Genomic DNA, 17,239 nt, shown 5'->3' with positions numbered 1-17,239 from the left:
ATCTGCTAATCAGAACATCTGTCTGGCTTAAGATGATGAACATCGACACTAAGATGAAATAAACTTAAAACACAATTCACATGTTAGCAAATGAAGCTAGACTCTAAGTAAAGTTCAGAATTCGGATAAACATTATGAACCAGAAAAAGGTTAGAGTCTAATAACTAACCTCTGGGAAGCCCTAGGAATTAAAGGGGTTCCAAACTGGGAACATTAGGAATTTAAAACATAAAAGTAGAAACTTGAGCTAAAGCTTACATTTTTAAAATCTCTTCTTCTTACACTTGTAAATAACTTTTGTTCAAACATGGATATCAGGAATAACATCTACCTTATTAATATCAAATACTTCACTTAAAATTGCCCCCCCCAAAAAAGGAATTCAGAATAAAAAGACTGTGAGCATTTCAAATATTTTTGTTGTACTACCTTCCACAGTTAAATTTCTATTGTAAAATTTACCTGATTCGGATGTTTCTTTTTCCTCCATTTCTCCTGGTTTATTAGGAAGAGAATGGTTTACTTCAACACCAGGCTGAATGGATATTGAAAGAACACAATTAAGACAATGTACATTTCATACAATCTGTAGTTAAAAATTCAAAATAAAAGTATAAGTTTTACCTTCAAGTAAGAATATTTTCCTGGAGAATCTAAAAAGCAAAAGGGACATATACCTAATTATATGTAAATATGAGAGCCAACTAAACATTTATGCAGTTGGTACTAAGCTGAATCCTTGTGCCTGGTTCTGATTACATTAGGTTTTGGTGTTCTGTTTCTGGAGACAGGAAGGTAGGTTGGGAAGAAAACCAATTTCTAATGAGAGAACAAATCATGACCCTGAGTGGACAAACGAGAAAGCCAATGGTAGAATGCTACATCACATCCTTAGGGCAGTACAACAGAATCATTTATACCATTAGACTGTAAGTATTTACCATGTTCTTCAATTTCTCCCATAATTTAGGCAGTACACACTTCTGATGATAGTTCAACTGAATACATAATTGAGTTATCATCAGAGAAAGTGTTATGAATTGGTCAGCTTGGATATACACTTTTAGGATAATACTTACTGAAAGTACTCATTTTAATCCATACCCATGTGGGCTACTGCTATGCCTACATTTGTTGTATCCTCTAGTTTAGCCATCTTAAAGTTTCTTGATCCGCTCACTCAAGAAGGTATATAAAACACATCTAAGAAATAATGTAGAATAAGCTTTCACTATGGAACTATGACTACCAAAATGGGGGAAAAAATGTATTTAAATGACACAGAACTCTTAGGTACTGAAAATCCTTTGTATTTCAGGATCAGTGTCACACTTACTGATAATAACAATTTTGGCATTTAGGGAACCAACCCTAAAATTTCTTTTGTTTCCAAAACTACTGTGATTTGGTAGATCTTGTCTTTTTTTCTTTTTTAAAGATTTTATTTATTTATTTGTCAGAGAGAGAGCCCAAACGCAGGCAGAGTGGCAGACAGAGGCAGAGAGAGAAGCAGGCTCCCCGCTGAGCAAGGAGCCCCATGGGGACAGGATCCCAGGATCCTAGGATCATGACTTAAGCCAAAGGCAGCAGCATAACCAACTGAGCCACCCAGTCGACTCAAGATGATGTCAGACTTTAAACGGTTTTTGGAATCAGCGATAGTACCAATAAATTACCTATCTTTAAAAAAGAAAAAAAAATAAAAAGCCGTAGCTTCCGAATCTCATTTAAATAATGAATACCAATGCAACACATAACTTTGATGTCCAGTAGACGTGAGGAGGATGAATACGTTGCTATGATTGACCCCATGTCTAGCACTCCATCTGCTTTCAGTATTCTCTGTAGAGCTGCTGTGATTTAATTTTTTCTAGTGCAAATACCCTCGAGCCATCTCAAGTGAATTCCTGGAGTTTCCTCGTCAACTCCAAAATTTCCCAGTTAACGTGCCTTTCTTTCTTCGCTCGTTCCCATCACTATCCCTCTTCTTCATAAGTAATTTCTGGGGGCGCCAGGATGGAGCAGCGGATTGGGCATCCAGCTGTTGATTTCAGCTCAGGTCATGATGGCACGGTCCTGAGATAGAGCCCCACATCAGGCTCCAACTCAGAAGGGAATCAGCTTGAGGCAAATCTCTCCTTCTCCCTTTGCCCCTCTCCCTAATCACACACTGTCTCTCTCATTCTCTCTCCCTAAAACAAATAAAGAAATCCTTTAAAAAAGAGTTATTTCTGGATCTATGGTCTTGATTGTTCTGCTTTTACACCCCTTTTATTAGGGATTGTCTCCACCACTTCTTTCCTCTTTATTTAGCACTAGTATCTCACATCTATAACCTTTCTTTCTGCATCTCCACGCTCCCCTCTAGCTAAAAACATGCTCACAATAAAAAACAAAATAATGCTTTCCCTTCATCCTATGGTGTCTTGAAGTATCCAGGGCCTTTCCAGGTGTCTCTATGTGGAAGTCTACACCCTTGCTACAGAGCACATGACCCAAAGACCATTGACATTCGCATCACCTGACAGGTCAGAATGCAGAACCCCAGACCTGCTGCTCACAATGTGCATTTTTAACAAGGTCTCTGATGATTCAGTAAAATGGGAGAAATTCTGGTCTATACTGAGTCTGCTGCCACATTCCGTTACTTTAATTTAACCCTCTAGAAGCAAGCCTCACGTTCATCACTATCAATTCTTCAAAACTGGAACTGTCGTAAAAGTAATAAACTTTCTAATGGACTTTTTATCACGGTTAAGGCTTCCTTGATTTCCCCTGAACTGACCCTGCTCTCTTCTTCCTTCCTTCCAATTCTCTTACATTGTACTCAATGATACTATTTATGAAGTACCACCATATGCATGCCATTAAGACACACATTCTTATAGCTGACTAGATCATAGCTCTGCATAATCAATGACATCCTTAATGTCTTCCCAATAGTGAGGAAAGCAGTAAGAGGGGGAAAATTTTGGTATCCTACTCTGACAGGTTTTGGTACCGGAAGCTCACCTGATACACTTCTGGCATTTAAATAGTCTGCTATTCCTTTTAAAAGAATTGAGCTAAGGCTTATATGTTTCAAAAGCTCTTTTTCTTAGGCTTGTAAATATCGTTTGTTCAAACATGGATATCAGCAATAACATCTACCTTATTTATGTCAGAACGTTCACTGAAGCTTGCCCAAAATAACTAAATAAATAAATAAAAGAAAAAGACTTCAGAATAAGAAGACTGTGAGCATTTCAAATATTTTACTGGACTTCTTTACACTGTTAAATTTGTATTGTAAAATTTACCTGACTGGGATGCTTGAATTTCCTCCACTTCTCTGGGTTGATTAGGAATAAACTCTTTCCCCTCTACAGCAGGCTAAATGAGTATTGAAACAATATGATTAAGACATAATGAACATTTCAAGCAATCTGTAGTTAAAACCTCAAAATAAAAATGTAAGTTTTACCTTCAAGTAAGAATATTTTCCCGGAGAATCTAAAAAGCAAAAGGGTCATATAGTTAACTCCATGTACATATAGAGGCCAACAAACACTCATGCACTTAGGACTAAGCTGAATCCTCATGCCTGGCTCAGATTACAAATGGGTTTTGAGGTTGTTTCTGCAGACAGAAAAGTGGGTTGAGCAGAAGAGCAATTTCTAATGAGAGGAACAAATCGTGACCCTGAGCAGACAAACGTGAAAGCCAATGGTAGAATGCTACACCACATCCTTAAGGCAATATAGCAGAATCATTTATACCATTAGACTCTAAGTACGTATGACCGTCTTCCATTTGTCCTGTAATGTAGGAGTACATAGTGCTGATGATAGGTCAACTGAATGCATACTTGAGTTTTCATCAAACAAAGCCTTATGAACTGATCAGCTTGGATATATATTTGTAGGATCACAGTTACTAAAAGTACTCATTTTTGTCAATACCCACATGTGCTACCGGTATGCCTACATTCCTGTATCTACTAGTTTAGCCACCTTAAAGTTTCTTCATCCACTTAGGCAAGAAGGTGTATAAAACACATCTAAGAAATAATGTACAATAGCTTTAAATATGGAAGTATGACTATGTATATGGAACAAAATCTATTTAATTGCCACAGAAATCTTAGGTACTGAAAATCTTTTGTCACTGCCATACTTATTGATTATAACAATTTTAGCCATCAGGGAACCAACCCTATAATTTCTTTTGATTCCAAACGTAGTTTGATTTGGTAGATCATGTCAGTCTTTCAAGGGTTTTTGGAAATAGCTATCATATCCAAAAATTACCTATCTTAAAAAAAAGAAAGCCATAGCTCCTGTATCTCACTTGAGTAATGAAGATCGACATAACCTGTATCTTTGATGCCCAAAAGACCTGAGGAGGATGAATACGTGGCTATGATTGACCCCATGTCTAGCACTCCATCTGCTTTCAGTATTCTTTGTGGAGCTGCTGTGATTTAATCTGTTCTAGTGCAAATACCCTCACGCCATCTCAAGTGAATTCTCTTGAGTTTCCTCCTCAACTCCAAAACTTCTCAGCTAACGTGCCTTTCCCTTTTCCCTTGTTCCTGTCCCTATCCCCCTTCTTCAAAGTAATTCCTGGGGGCGCCTGGATGGAGCAACAGATTGGGCATCCGGCTCTTGATTTCGGCTCACGTCACAATGGCACGGTCCTCACAAAGAGCCACGCATCCGGCTCCGGGTCAGAAGCGAGTCTGCTTAAGGATTCTCTCTCCCTCTCCCTTTGCCCCTCGCCCTGATCACTCACTGTGTCTCACATTCCCTCTCCCTAAAACAAATAAAGAAAAATATACTTACAACAGAGTTATGCTGGATCTATGGTCTTGATTGTTCTGCTTTACACCCCTTTTATTAGGGATTGTCTCCACCACTTCTTTCCTCTTTATTTAGCACTAGTATCTCACAACTATAACCTCTCTTTCTGCATCTCCACGCTCCCCTCTAGCTAAAAACATGCTCACAATAAAAAACAAAATAATGCTTTCCCTTCATCCTATGGGATCTTGAAGTATCCAGGGCCTTTCCAGGTGTCTCTATGTGGAAGTCTACACCCTTGCTACGGAGCACATGACCCAAGGACCTTTGACATTCGCATCACCTGACAGGTCAGAATGCAGAACCCCAGACCTGCTGCTCACAATGTGCATTTTTAACAAGGTCTCTGACGATTCACTAAAATGGGAGAAATTCTGGTCCACATTGAGTCTGCTGCCACATTCCTTTACCTTAAGCATCTAGACGCAGGCCTCACATTCGTCACTATCAATTCTTCAAAACTGGAAATGTCTTAAAAGTCGTAAGCTTTCTTTTACTTTTTTTAAAAAAGATTTTATTTAATTATTTGTCAGAGAGCGCGAGCGTGCACAAGCAGGCAGAGTGGCAGGCAGAGGCAGAGAGAGAAGCAGGCTCCCCGCTGAGCATGGAGCCCAATATGGGACTCGATCCCAGGATCCTGGATCATGACCTGAGCGGAAGGCAGACGCTTAACCAACTGAGCTACCCAAGCGTCCCAAAAAGTCATAAACCTTCTAATGGCCTTTTTATCACCGCTAAGGCTTCCTTGAATTCCCCCTAACTCACCCTGCTCTCTTCTTCCTTCCCGTCTCTTACTCGGCACTCAATGATACTATTTATGAAGTACCACCACTTTATATGCCATTAAGATACACACACTCATCGCTGACGAGAACATAGCTCTGCATCATCAGCCATGGCAGTCCTGAATGTCTTCACAACTGTGAGGAAAGCAGGAAGAGGGGGAAAATTTTGGTATGCTACTCTGACAGGTTTTGGTACCTGAAGCTCACTTGATATTATTTTGGCATTTCAAATAGTCTGCTCTACCTTTTAAAAGAATTGAGCTAAAGCTTATGTTTTTTAAAAGCCTTTTTCTTAGGCTTGTAAATAACTTTTATTCAAACATGGATATCAGCAATAACATCTATGTTATTTATGTCAGAACCTTCACTTAACCTTGCCAAAAGGAAAAGAAAGACTTCAGAAGAAGACTGTGAGCATTTCAAATATTTGACTCGACTTCTTTACACCGCTAAATTTGTATTGTAAAATTTACCTGATTGGGATGCTTGTATATCCTCCATTTCTCTGGGTTCATTAGGAACAAAACCTTTCCCCTCCACAGCAGGCTGAATGGGTATTGAAACAATATGATTAAGACATAATGAGCATTTCATGCAATCAGTAGTTAAAAATTCAAAATAAAAATGTAAGTTTTACCTTCAAGTAAGAACATTTTCCTGGAGAATCTAAAAAGCAAAAGAGACATATAGTTAATTATAGGTACATATGAAAGCCAACTAAACATTCATGCAGTTAGTACTAAGCTGAATCCTCATGCCTGGCTCAGATTACATTAGGTTTGGGTGTTCTGTTTCTGCAGACAGGAAAGTGGGTTGGGCAGAAAAGCAATTTCTACTGAGAGGAACAAATCATGACCCTGAGTGGACAAACGTGAAAGCCAGTGGTACAATGCTACATCACATCCTTGAAGCAGTACAGCAGAATCATTTATACCATTAGACTCTAAGTATTTACCACCTTCTTCAATTTGTCCTGTAATTTAGGCAGTCCACAGTTGTGATGATAGTTCAACTGAATGCATAATTGAGTTTTCATCAGAGAAAGCATTATGAACTGATCAGCTTTGATATACAGTTGTAGGATAACAGTTACTAAAAGTACTCATTTTTGTCCATACCCACGTGGGCTACTGGTATGCCTACATTCCTGTATCCACTAGTTTAGCCAGCTTAAAGTTTCTTGACCTACTCATGCAGAAAGGTACATAAAACACATCTAAGAAATAATGAACAATAAACTTTCAACATGGAAGTATGACTACCAAAATGGAAAAAAACCTATTTAATGGCCACAGAATTCCTAGGAACTGAAATACCATTGTATTTCAGAATTAGTGTCATATGTACTGATAATAAAAATTTTAGAAATTTTAGCATTTAGGGAACCAACCCTATAATTTCTTGTGTTTCCAAACATAGTTTGATTTCATAGATCATGTCAGTCTTTCAAGGGTTTTTGGAAACAGCTATCGTATGAAAAAATTACCTATCTTAAAAAAAGGGAGCCATAGCTTCTGTATCTCATTTGAATAACGAATACCGATGTAACCTGTATCTTTGATGTCCAATAGACATGAGGAGGATGAATACGTGGCTATGATTGACCCCATGTCTAGCACTCCATCTGCTTTCAGTATTGTGGAGCAGCTATGATTTAATCTGTTCTAGTACAAATACCTCACGCCATCCAAAGTGAATTCTCTTGAGTTTCCTCCACGACTCCAAAATTTACCAGCTAAGGTACCTTTCCCTTTTCCTTCATTCCCTTCACTATGCCCCTTCAAAAAGTAATTTCTGGGAGTGCCCGGATGGAAAAGCGGATTGAGCATCCGGCTCTTGATTTCAACTCAGGTCATGAGGGCAGAGTCCTCAGATTGAACACTGCATCGAGCTCCATGCTCAGAAGTGAGCCTGTTTGAGGAATCTCTCTCCCTCTGCCTTTGCCCCTCCCCCTGATCATTCTCTGTCTCTCTCATTCTTGCTCCCTAAAACAAATAAAGAAAATAAATCCTAATAAAAGACTTATTTGTGTATCTATGGTCTTGATTGCTCTGCTTTTACACCCTTTTTATTAGGGATTATCTCTACCACTTCTTTCCTATTTAGCACTAGTATCTTACATCTATAATCTCTCTTTCTGCATCTCCTTGCTCCCCTCTAGCTAAAAACATGCTCACAAATAAAACAAAATAATGTTTTCCTTGATCCTATGGTGTCTTGAAGTATCCAGTGGACTTTCCAGGTGTCTGTACGTGGAAGTCTACACCCTTGCTATGGAGCACATGACCCAGGACCTTTGACATTCGCATCACCTGACAGGTCAGAATGCAGGATCCCAGACCTGCTGCTCATAATGTTCATTTTATTTAAATTTTTTTAAAAGATTTTATTTCTTTCTTTGACAGAGAGAGATCACAAGTAGGCAGAGAGGCAGGCAGAGAGAGAGGGGGAAGCAGGCTCCCTGCTGAGCAGAGAGCCAGATGCGGGGCTCAATTCCAGGATCCTGAGATCATGACCTAAGCCCAAGACAGAGGCTTAACCCACTGAGCCACACACGCGCCCCTCACAATGTGCATTTTTAACAAGGTCTCCGATGATTCAGTAAAATTGGAGAAATTCTGGTCCATACTGAGTCGCGGCCACATTCCTTCACCTTAACTTCACCTTCTAGAAGCAACCTTCACGTTCGTCACTATCAATTCTTCAAAACTGGAAATGTCTTAAAAGTCATAAACTTTCCAATGGACTTTGAATCACGGCTAAAGCTTCCCTGATTCCCGTGAACTGACCTTGCTCTCTTTTTCCTTCCAATTCTCTACTTTGCACTCAAGGATACTATTTATGAAGTACCAACATTTTATAAGCCATTAAGACATACACACTTACTGCTGACTAGAGCATAGCTCTGAATAATCTGCCACGTCAGTCCTTATTGTCTTCCCAACCGAGAGGAAAGCAGGAAGAGGAGGAAAATTTTGGTACACTACTCTGACAGGTTTTGGTACCAGAAACTCACTTGATATTATTCCTGCATTTCAAATAGTCTGCTCCTCCTTTTAAAAGAATTGAGCTAAAGCTTACATTTTTCAAAAGCTCTTTTTCTTAGGCTTGTAAATATCTTTTGTTCTAACATGGTTATCAGCAATAACATTGACCTTATTTATGTCCAATCCTTCACTTAAACTTGGCCAAAAAAAAAAAATAATAATTCAGAAGAAGAAGACTGTGAGCATTTCAAATATTTAAATGTACTTCTTTCCATTGTTATATTTCTATTTTAAAAAACCTGATTTCGATGTTTGTTTTTCCTCCATTTGTCCTCCTTTCTTAGGAACAGAATCTTTCTCCTCGACAGTAGGCTGAAGAGGTATTGAAACAATATGATTAGTACATAATGTACATTTCATACAATCTGTAGTTGAAAATTCAAAATAAAAATATAAGTTTTACCTTCAAGAAAGAATATTTTTCCAGAGAGTCTAAAATGCAAAAGGGACATATAGTTAATTATGTGTACATATGAAAGCCAACTAAATATTCATGCAGTTAGTACTAAGATGAATCCTCATGCCTGGCTATGATTACATTAGGATTTCATTTTCTGTTTCTAGAGATAGGAAGGTGGGTTAGGACGGTGACAAGACAGAAATATGAACCCATTATAAGTATTGAACAAAAATACAAAATACACGCTCAACAGAACATGCAGTTAGGATTTCAAAAGTCAGATGATGTTTCAAAGGAGCATAAGTAATATAGAAGACTGCACGTATACCAATGTGAACATGCTGACTGATGGGGAGAAAAGCAACTTTTAATGAGAGGAAAAAATCGTGACCCTGAGCGGGCAAATATGAAAGCCAATGGTAGAATGCAACACCACCTTAATGCAGTACAGCAGAATCCTTTTTACCATTATACTACAAGATTTAACCATGTTCTTCCATTTTTGTCCTGTAATTTAGGCAGCCCACGTTTGTAATGATAGCTCAACTGAATGCATAACTGAGTTTTCATCAGAAACATTATGAATTGATTGGCTTGGATATACACTTGTAGGATAATGGTTAATAAAAATACTCATTTTGTCCATACCCATGTGGGCTACTGGTATGCCTACATTTCTTGTATCCTCTAGTTTAGCCATCTTAAAGTTTCTTGATCCACTCATGCAAGAAGGTATATAAAACACATCTAAGAAATAATGTACAATAAGCTTTCAATATGGAAATATGACTATCAAAATGGAAGAATTCTATTTAATTGCCTCAGAATACTTAGACACTGAAAATCTTTTGTATTTCAGAATCAGTATCATACTTACTGATACTAACAATTTTAGCATGTAGGGAATCAACCCTATGATTACTTTTGTTTCCAAAAGTAGTTTGATTTGGTAGACAATGTCAGTTTTTAAAGGGCTTTTGGAATCAGCGATAGTACCAATAAATTACCTATGTTAAAAAAAAGTAAAAAGCTATAGCTTCCGTATCTCATTTAAATAATGAGTACCGATCTAACATCTATCTTTGATGTCCAGTAGACCTGAGGAGGATGAATACGTGGCTATGATTGACCCTATGTCTAGCACTCCATCTGCTTTCAGTATTCTCTGTGGTGCTGCTGTGATTTTATCTGTTCTAGTGCAAATACCCTCAAGCCATCTCAAGTGAATTCTCTTGAGTTTCCTCCTCAACTCCAAAACTTCTCAGCTAATGTGCCTTTCTTTTTTCCCTCATTCCCGTCACTATCCCTCTTCTTCATAAGTAATTTCTGGGGGCGCCTGGCTGGAGCAGCGGCCATCCAGCTGTTGATTTCGGCTCACACCATGATGGCACGGTCCTGGGATTGAGCCCTGCATTGGGCTCTGGGCTCGAAGTGAGCCTGTTTGAGGCATCACTCTCCCTCTGCCTTTGCCCGTCGCCCTAATCACTCACTGTCTCTTTCATTCTCTCTCCCTAAAATAAAGAAAGAAATCCTTAAAACAGAGTTATTTCTGGATCGATGGTCTTGATTGTTCTGCTTTTACACCCCTTTTATTAGGGTTTATCTTCACCACTTCTTTCCTCTTTATTTAGCACTAGTATCTCACAACTATAACCTCTCTTTCTGCATCTCCTCACTCCCCTCTAGCTAAAAACACGCTCACAAATAAAAACAAAATAATGCTTTTCCTTGATCCCATGGTGTCCTGAACTATCCAGTGGCACTTCCAGATTTCTCTATAGAAATGCCTTGCTTCAGAGCACATGACACAGGGACCACAGACATTGGCATCACCTGAGAGGTCAGAATACAGAATCCCAGACCTGCTGTTCACAATCCGCATTTTTAGCAATGTTTCCAATGATTTACTAAAGTTGGAGAAATTCTAGTCCATACTGTGTCTGCTACCACATTCCTTTACCTTAACTTAACCCTCTAGAAGCAAGCCTCATGTTCGTCACTATCAATTCTTCAAAACTGGAAATGTCTTAAAAGTCATAAGCTTTCTAATGGACTTTTTATCACGGCTAAAGTTTCCTTGATTTCCCCCGCACTGACCCTCCTCCCTTCTTCTTTACAATACTCTTACTTTGCACTCAATGACACTATTTATGAAGTACTACCATTTTTATGCCATTAAGGTACACACACTTATCGCTGACTAGAACATAGCTCTGCATGATCAACCCAGTCCTGAATGTCTTCCCAACCATGAGGAAAGCAGTAAGAGCAGGAAAATTTTGCTATCCTATTCTGACAGGTTTTGGTATTGGAAGCTCACCTGATATTATTCCTGCATTTCAAATAGTCTACTCCTCATTTAAAAGAATTATTTTGGTGGGGTTATGGACATTGGGGAGGGTATGTGCTACGGTGAGTGCTGTGCAGTGTGTAAACCTGAAGATTCACAGACCTGTACCTCTGCAGCTAATAATACATTATATGTTAATAAAAAATAAAAAATTTTAAAAAGAAAATTAGAAAAATAAAAAAATAAAGAATTATTTTATTTTACCACCTTCCACTCTAAGAGCTGCTTATTATCCTTCATTTATTCCCTATATTCTTTGACTTTCTCATCAGTCACTCTTTTGATCCTTTCCACTTATTTCCTGATGTTCCTTTGGTCTTAGAGTATCTTGAAATGGAACCACTAATTTAGCTCCTTTGTGGCACCCTCAGTTTCACCTGTTACTGACACCTGATAAGACTTCAACTTATCTCCTTTTCAATGTTTCTCCTCTCTATCTATTCAATAGGTGATTTTCTTCGGATATTTAAATATATCAGTATTCCCATTTTACATCAATATTTTATCAAGTGACTTTCTAATAAAATACAATTCTTACCTCCCACTTGTTCATTTAATGGACTTGTCCCTTTCTGATCTGCATTTCCAGATAAATGATCAATGTATGTCTCTGGAAGACTTTCAGAATTACTCTGTTAAAATGGACAACAAAAATGAGTTGTATAAAAATTTCCTAATCCTTTTCTAAGAAAATATCTGAATTTCCTACTTTAATAGTAATCAGACTCACAAATAAGAAAAACATGTACTGAAAATTGAAACATTTAAACACCTCATATATGCTTTCTAAATTAAGTGTAATGTTTAACCTTCATTTGGCCACTGACTGTAAACTGAACATCAAATGCCAGAGTAAATATTTTCTTGGACAGAACACTGACTTATATGTACATTTCAACAGGAACTAACAAAATACCTAACTCTCCTTTGCATTCCCCACCAAAATAAAAGGATATTAAAAATATGTATTTAAATAAATTCTCTAATAAGTATATTTGCTACAAATTTAAACTGTTCCTAACAGCAGAACCTTTTTCCATGTTAAAATAGGACACTTGACATAGGAAACTTTGGAGTAGATCATGTTGAGTATAAAGAGTACAGTGTGGTAACTGCTGCTTCATTTGGATAAACAAAGGCTTGGAAACTTTATTGACAGGATAATGGTTAAATGCAATGGCAAAGTAAGAAGAAGAACTTTTCTTGAAATTATGTTTAAGTAATAGCAAAAAATTTTAGATATAGGTATGAAACTCTCCAAAAAGTATAATTAGCTTTCATAAGGGAATAATAACATTTATTTATTAATTACCTAAAAGGTACCAGGCACTTATTAAATTTAGTATACCCATTTTCTTTTCTACAAACAACAATAATACCAATGGTTATGACAATGGGGTGGATCTTCCTGCTTCCTGGTCATTCCAAGACATTAGAGTGAAATGATGAACAGGTGTGATCCACGGTTCTGTCTGTCTAGAATGTCTAGAAGGTCTCCAAGACCTTCACACAACTGGTCCTTCTCATCCTTCACTTGGCAGCTCTTGCCACACTCAGAGAGATTGTTTCTGACCAACAAAATTCCATTCTCATCCCAATCCTAACTCAAAATCATCATCGCATTCTCATCCCCATCCTAACTACAAACTCCCCCAATATTCCCTAACATTTCCATTTTCTTTAAATGAACCACTAACAGTGACTTACAGTGGGTTGTTGTTTCCTTATTTTTCTGCTCCTACCACTACAGCCTAACCCCTCAACTTGTACAGCCTGGTACATAGCTGGTATTCAATAACAAACGTATTTAAGGTCAAAAAACTTAAAATAATCTAGTGAGGGGGCGCCTATATGGCTCAGTCAGTTAAGCAACTGACTGTTGATTTCAGTTCAGTTCATGATCTCAGGGTTGGGAGATTAAGCCCCATGTTGGGCTCTATGCTGAGCATGAAGCCTACTTGGGAATCTTTCTGTCCCTCTTCTTTTGCCCCTCCCCACTCCTCTAACATGCTCTCTCTCTATCTCTAAAAAATAATAACAACAAGCTCCCTGAGAAGGTCTCAAGTACCAAGTTACTATATTAGGTATCTACCCTTGCACAATGCAAGGGTTAAGGGCATTGATAGCTGTGCAGTCCAAACTCCACATATAACTTTGGATTCCCCCAAAACTTTACTAATGAACTTCCTACTTCAAAAGCAATTAGACTTAAAAATAGCAAAAGTGTATATTAAAAAAATATATTTAAATAGAAGACCTTAGATCTCTAGAGTAGAGATCATTAGATCTCTAGATCTAATCTACTTCTTAATCCTCATTTGACCATTGACTCTGTAAACTGAGCACGGAAGGTCAGAGTAAATTATAACCTAATGCTGACCTTACCAATAACGTAAAGTCAATTAACACATTTTGTATGTCCTATATATTATATACTGTATTCCTACAATATAAACTAAAGAAAAGGTTATTAAGAAAATCATAAGGAAGAGATAATACATTAACAGTACTGTATAAAAAAAAAAAATCTGAGTGTAAGTGGACAAACAATTCAAACCCATCTTGGTCAAGAGTCAACTGTATACCTACACAACGTCACTGAAATTTAACATAGCCCAAATTAGAAATCCACCTGCCCATTCTAACTTTCCCCTTCTTTTCTTGACACTACTGCCATTTATTTTATTGCCCTTCAGAAATCTTCACATTTCAAAAAAGGGTCCTCAATATTTAGTAAATCACTAAATACTGCTGTGATCATTTTTGTCTTGTATTTCTATAGCACCCTTAACAGTTTACAAAGTGTTTTCACCTTTGTTCATTACACATACCTGAGAGGTAGGTATTAGAATCATTTTTATGAATGACATCTGTGACATTCAAACAGGTTAAACAAGTTTTTCTGGGATCCCAAAGCTACCAAGTGACAGAACCTGGATGCCACCGTAACTTTTGACTTCAAACACAGCGCTTGCAGCGCTGTGTAGCACCTACCTGTGCTAAGAGATCAGGCCCTTCCATAGTCCGTCACCTTAGAAAAGGTCATCATTACCTTACACTTATGTTTCTACAAGTATGGCTACCACAAAGATACTCAAGGCATACTATTTTAACTATCCGAAATAGTTTTTACCTATTGAAAGCACCACTAAACCAGGGATGCCTGGGCATTTCTGGGATCTAGCCCCATATGACAGTGGGGAGCCTGCTTCTCCCTCGCCCTCTGCCCCTCCACCCCACTCATGCTCCCTTTCTTTCTCAAATAAATAAATAAAATCTTTTTAAAAATAAATAAAACACCACTAAACCAGTGGTAATAATACCACTAATACCATTATATTATTATAATTTTTATTGTAATCCCAATGCTCCTTGTAAATCTACGTAATAATCCAAATATAATAGTTTCAGGGCCTCCCCATGGTTCAGTTGAGCTCTGTGCTCAAACTGGAGTCTGCTTCAGATTCTCCCTCTCCCTCCCACTCACTCACTCTCTCTCTCAACTACATAGATACACAAAATATTTTTAAAATATGCATATGCATATACATACATACAGATAGATAGATAGATACACTTTCAAGTCCCAGGCATTATCTTTTCAAATTCCAACTTGTAAAACACTAAAACCCAAACTCTTTCTAGATCTCATTAGGAGTTTTGCACATCCATATACACCACAGAATCATATGTCTGGCCATAAGCTGGCCTGGAATAATTCTTTGGTTATTTAGATAACTTAATTTCAAAACACAAGCCAATTCCTTATCACGTCTAAGCCTCCGTTTTCTGCAATAATATTACACAGCTTTCATTAGGTTAAGTTTGTAAATTAATAGAACTGTATTATGCTGGATTATTATATTTAGCACATAAATATTTTATCAATTATAGGTAAAAAGTATAAGGAAATAGTTTTTATGGGCAAATGCAGAGATGAGAGAGTAAAGTCTAAGTATCCCTTTTACGTTTTAAAATCACTCCTTGCTTTTATCTTAAAATAATAATAAAACAGTACCTCAGAATCCCAAGGTGATTCTTCATTTTGTTCTGCGAATCCTAATGCTGACAGCATAACTATAAAATAGTCACAGATACATTAATGAGAACACATATTATGAATTTTAAACGTATATACAAGCCTATTCCCCCCTTCATGAATACTTCAATAAAATAAAAGTAAAAGCAGTAAAGAATTTCAGAGGGTTGAAGAATTTTCAGGAAGAAAAAGCTGGTATACTTAAAAAGACAGCAAAAAGAAAACGAAAAATATCTTAATGAAATGGGTAACATAACTGGATCTACATACTGTGATTTTTTTTACACTAGCATTTAAGCCTAGAAAAAAATTCATGGATGTTCACTAACTTACCATGTCTATCATTTTTATCTGCCCTGTCAGCAGAAGTCAAACAGTCATTAACTGTTTGCTCTTGTGGAACACTTTCAGTAATACCATCGTCCTTTGTTCCAATTGCTGGCCGCTCCTCTCCTTCCTATAAAAACAACACAAAACAAAAACCCGACTTCAGAAAACATCACATCAATTCACGTGCTCACTCACTCACTCAGAAAGACAAATGGATCCGTCAAGTCATAGGCACTATCCTGGGAGAAGCTGGAAATATAAATCAAAGAGACTGCCATATATACTAGTAGGGGTAGAGATGGACAAAAACAAGAACAGAAGAGTATCATTTACTAGTTCTACAGGTGAAGTGAATAAAGCACAGTGAAGGCACAAAGGGGAAAACAGTTGTATATGGGAAGCTCAAGAAATGCTGCAAAGGTAGGGCTGTATCTTGAGAGAGAGACTACATAAAGATGGTGTGAAGGGCATTCTAGAAAAGGTAGAATGAGCAAAAGGATGACGTATGGAATAACATAGTAAGTGACGATAGCTACAGAAGGTGGCAAAACTGGAACATGATTTTTGGGAGTGGGATAGAGAGATAGAATTGGAAAACCAGGACTGAAACAAAAAGGGTAAGTGTCATGCTGGAATATGAACTTTCTCCTTCAGGTAATGGGTATCCACTAAAGAAGCAGAGGAGTTACATCACCACAAATATATTCTAGAAAGGTCACTCTGACAGCAATGTAGAGATGAACATAAAGGAACCCAAAGGGCATCTGGGTGGCTCAGTGGGTTAAAGCCTCTGTCTTTGGCTCAGGTCATGATCCCAGGGTCCTGGGATCAAGCCCCAATCAGGCTCTCTGCTCAGTGGGGAGCCTGCTTCCTCCTCTCTCTCTGTCTGCCCCTCTGCCTACTTTTGATCTGAGTGTCAAATAAAGAAATAAAATCTTTAAAAAAAAAAAAAAAAAAGGAACCCAAGACAGAAGAGGATTTCAAAATTATAGGTGAGAGAGGGAATTATAGTAACATATGAAAAATGGGAAGCAGGTACAAAATAATGAATGCAGAGAGTGACTGAATGTGGTGATTTTTTTTAATATTTTTTAAAGGTTTTATATTTATTTGTCAGAGAGAGAGAGAGCACAAGCAAGAAGAGCGGCAGGCAGAGAGAGAAGCAGACTCCTCGCTGAGCAAGGAGCCGAATGAGGGACTCAAACCCAGAACCCTGGGATCCTGACCTGAGCTGAAGGCAGACGCTTAACCAACTGAGCCACCCAGGTGCCCCTTTTTCTAATTTAAATTAATTAACATATAATGTATTATTGGTTTCAGAGGTAGAGATGTGATGATTTTTTTCTAAAAAGATTTAATTTATTTATATTTAGAAGGAGAGGGTATGCATGCGGGTGGAGGGGCAGAGGGAGAGGAAGAGAGAGAATCCTCAAGTAGACTCCCTACT

General features: G+C 37.8%; 1 protein-coding gene across 1 annotated transcript in view; it reads right to left on the bottom strand.

The window, feature by feature from the left end:
- LOC111139305 (ankyrin repeat domain 26) overlaps positions 1-17,239 on the bottom strand; it is a 131,311-nt gene that overhangs the window by 94,332 nt on the left and 19,740 nt on the right. Inside the window, exons 11-22 of the mRNA XM_022491551.1 lie at positions 15,796-15,919; positions 15,442-15,500; positions 11,962-12,055; positions 9,722-9,820; positions 9,077-9,105; positions 8,913-8,985; positions 6,264-6,292; positions 6,100-6,172; positions 3,464-3,492; positions 3,300-3,372; positions 625-653; positions 463-535 (exon numbers count right to left, since the gene is read on the bottom strand). Of these exons, the coding sequence (XP_022347259.1) occupies positions 463-535; positions 625-653; positions 3,300-3,372; positions 3,464-3,492; positions 6,100-6,172; positions 6,264-6,292; positions 8,913-8,985; positions 9,077-9,105; positions 9,722-9,820; positions 11,962-12,055; positions 15,442-15,500; positions 15,796-15,919 (784 nt within the window). The remainder of the gene's footprint in view (positions 1-462; positions 536-624; positions 654-3,299; positions 3,373-3,463; positions 3,493-6,099; positions 6,173-6,263; positions 6,293-8,912; positions 8,986-9,076; positions 9,106-9,721; positions 9,821-11,961; positions 12,056-15,441; positions 15,501-15,795; positions 15,920-17,239) is intronic.

The sequence above is a fragment of the Enhydra lutris genome, unplaced genomic scaffold (assembly GCF_002288905.1).
Source record: "Enhydra lutris kenyoni isolate GAN:26980312 unplaced genomic scaffold, ASM228890v2 scaffoldscaffold99, whole genome shotgun sequence".
In the NCBI taxonomy this organism is placed as follows: Eukaryota; Metazoa; Chordata; class Mammalia; order Carnivora; family Mustelidae; genus Enhydra; species Enhydra lutris.
Note: the sequence above shows the minus strand (reverse complement) of the source record. Positions and strands in the feature narration are given on the sequence as shown.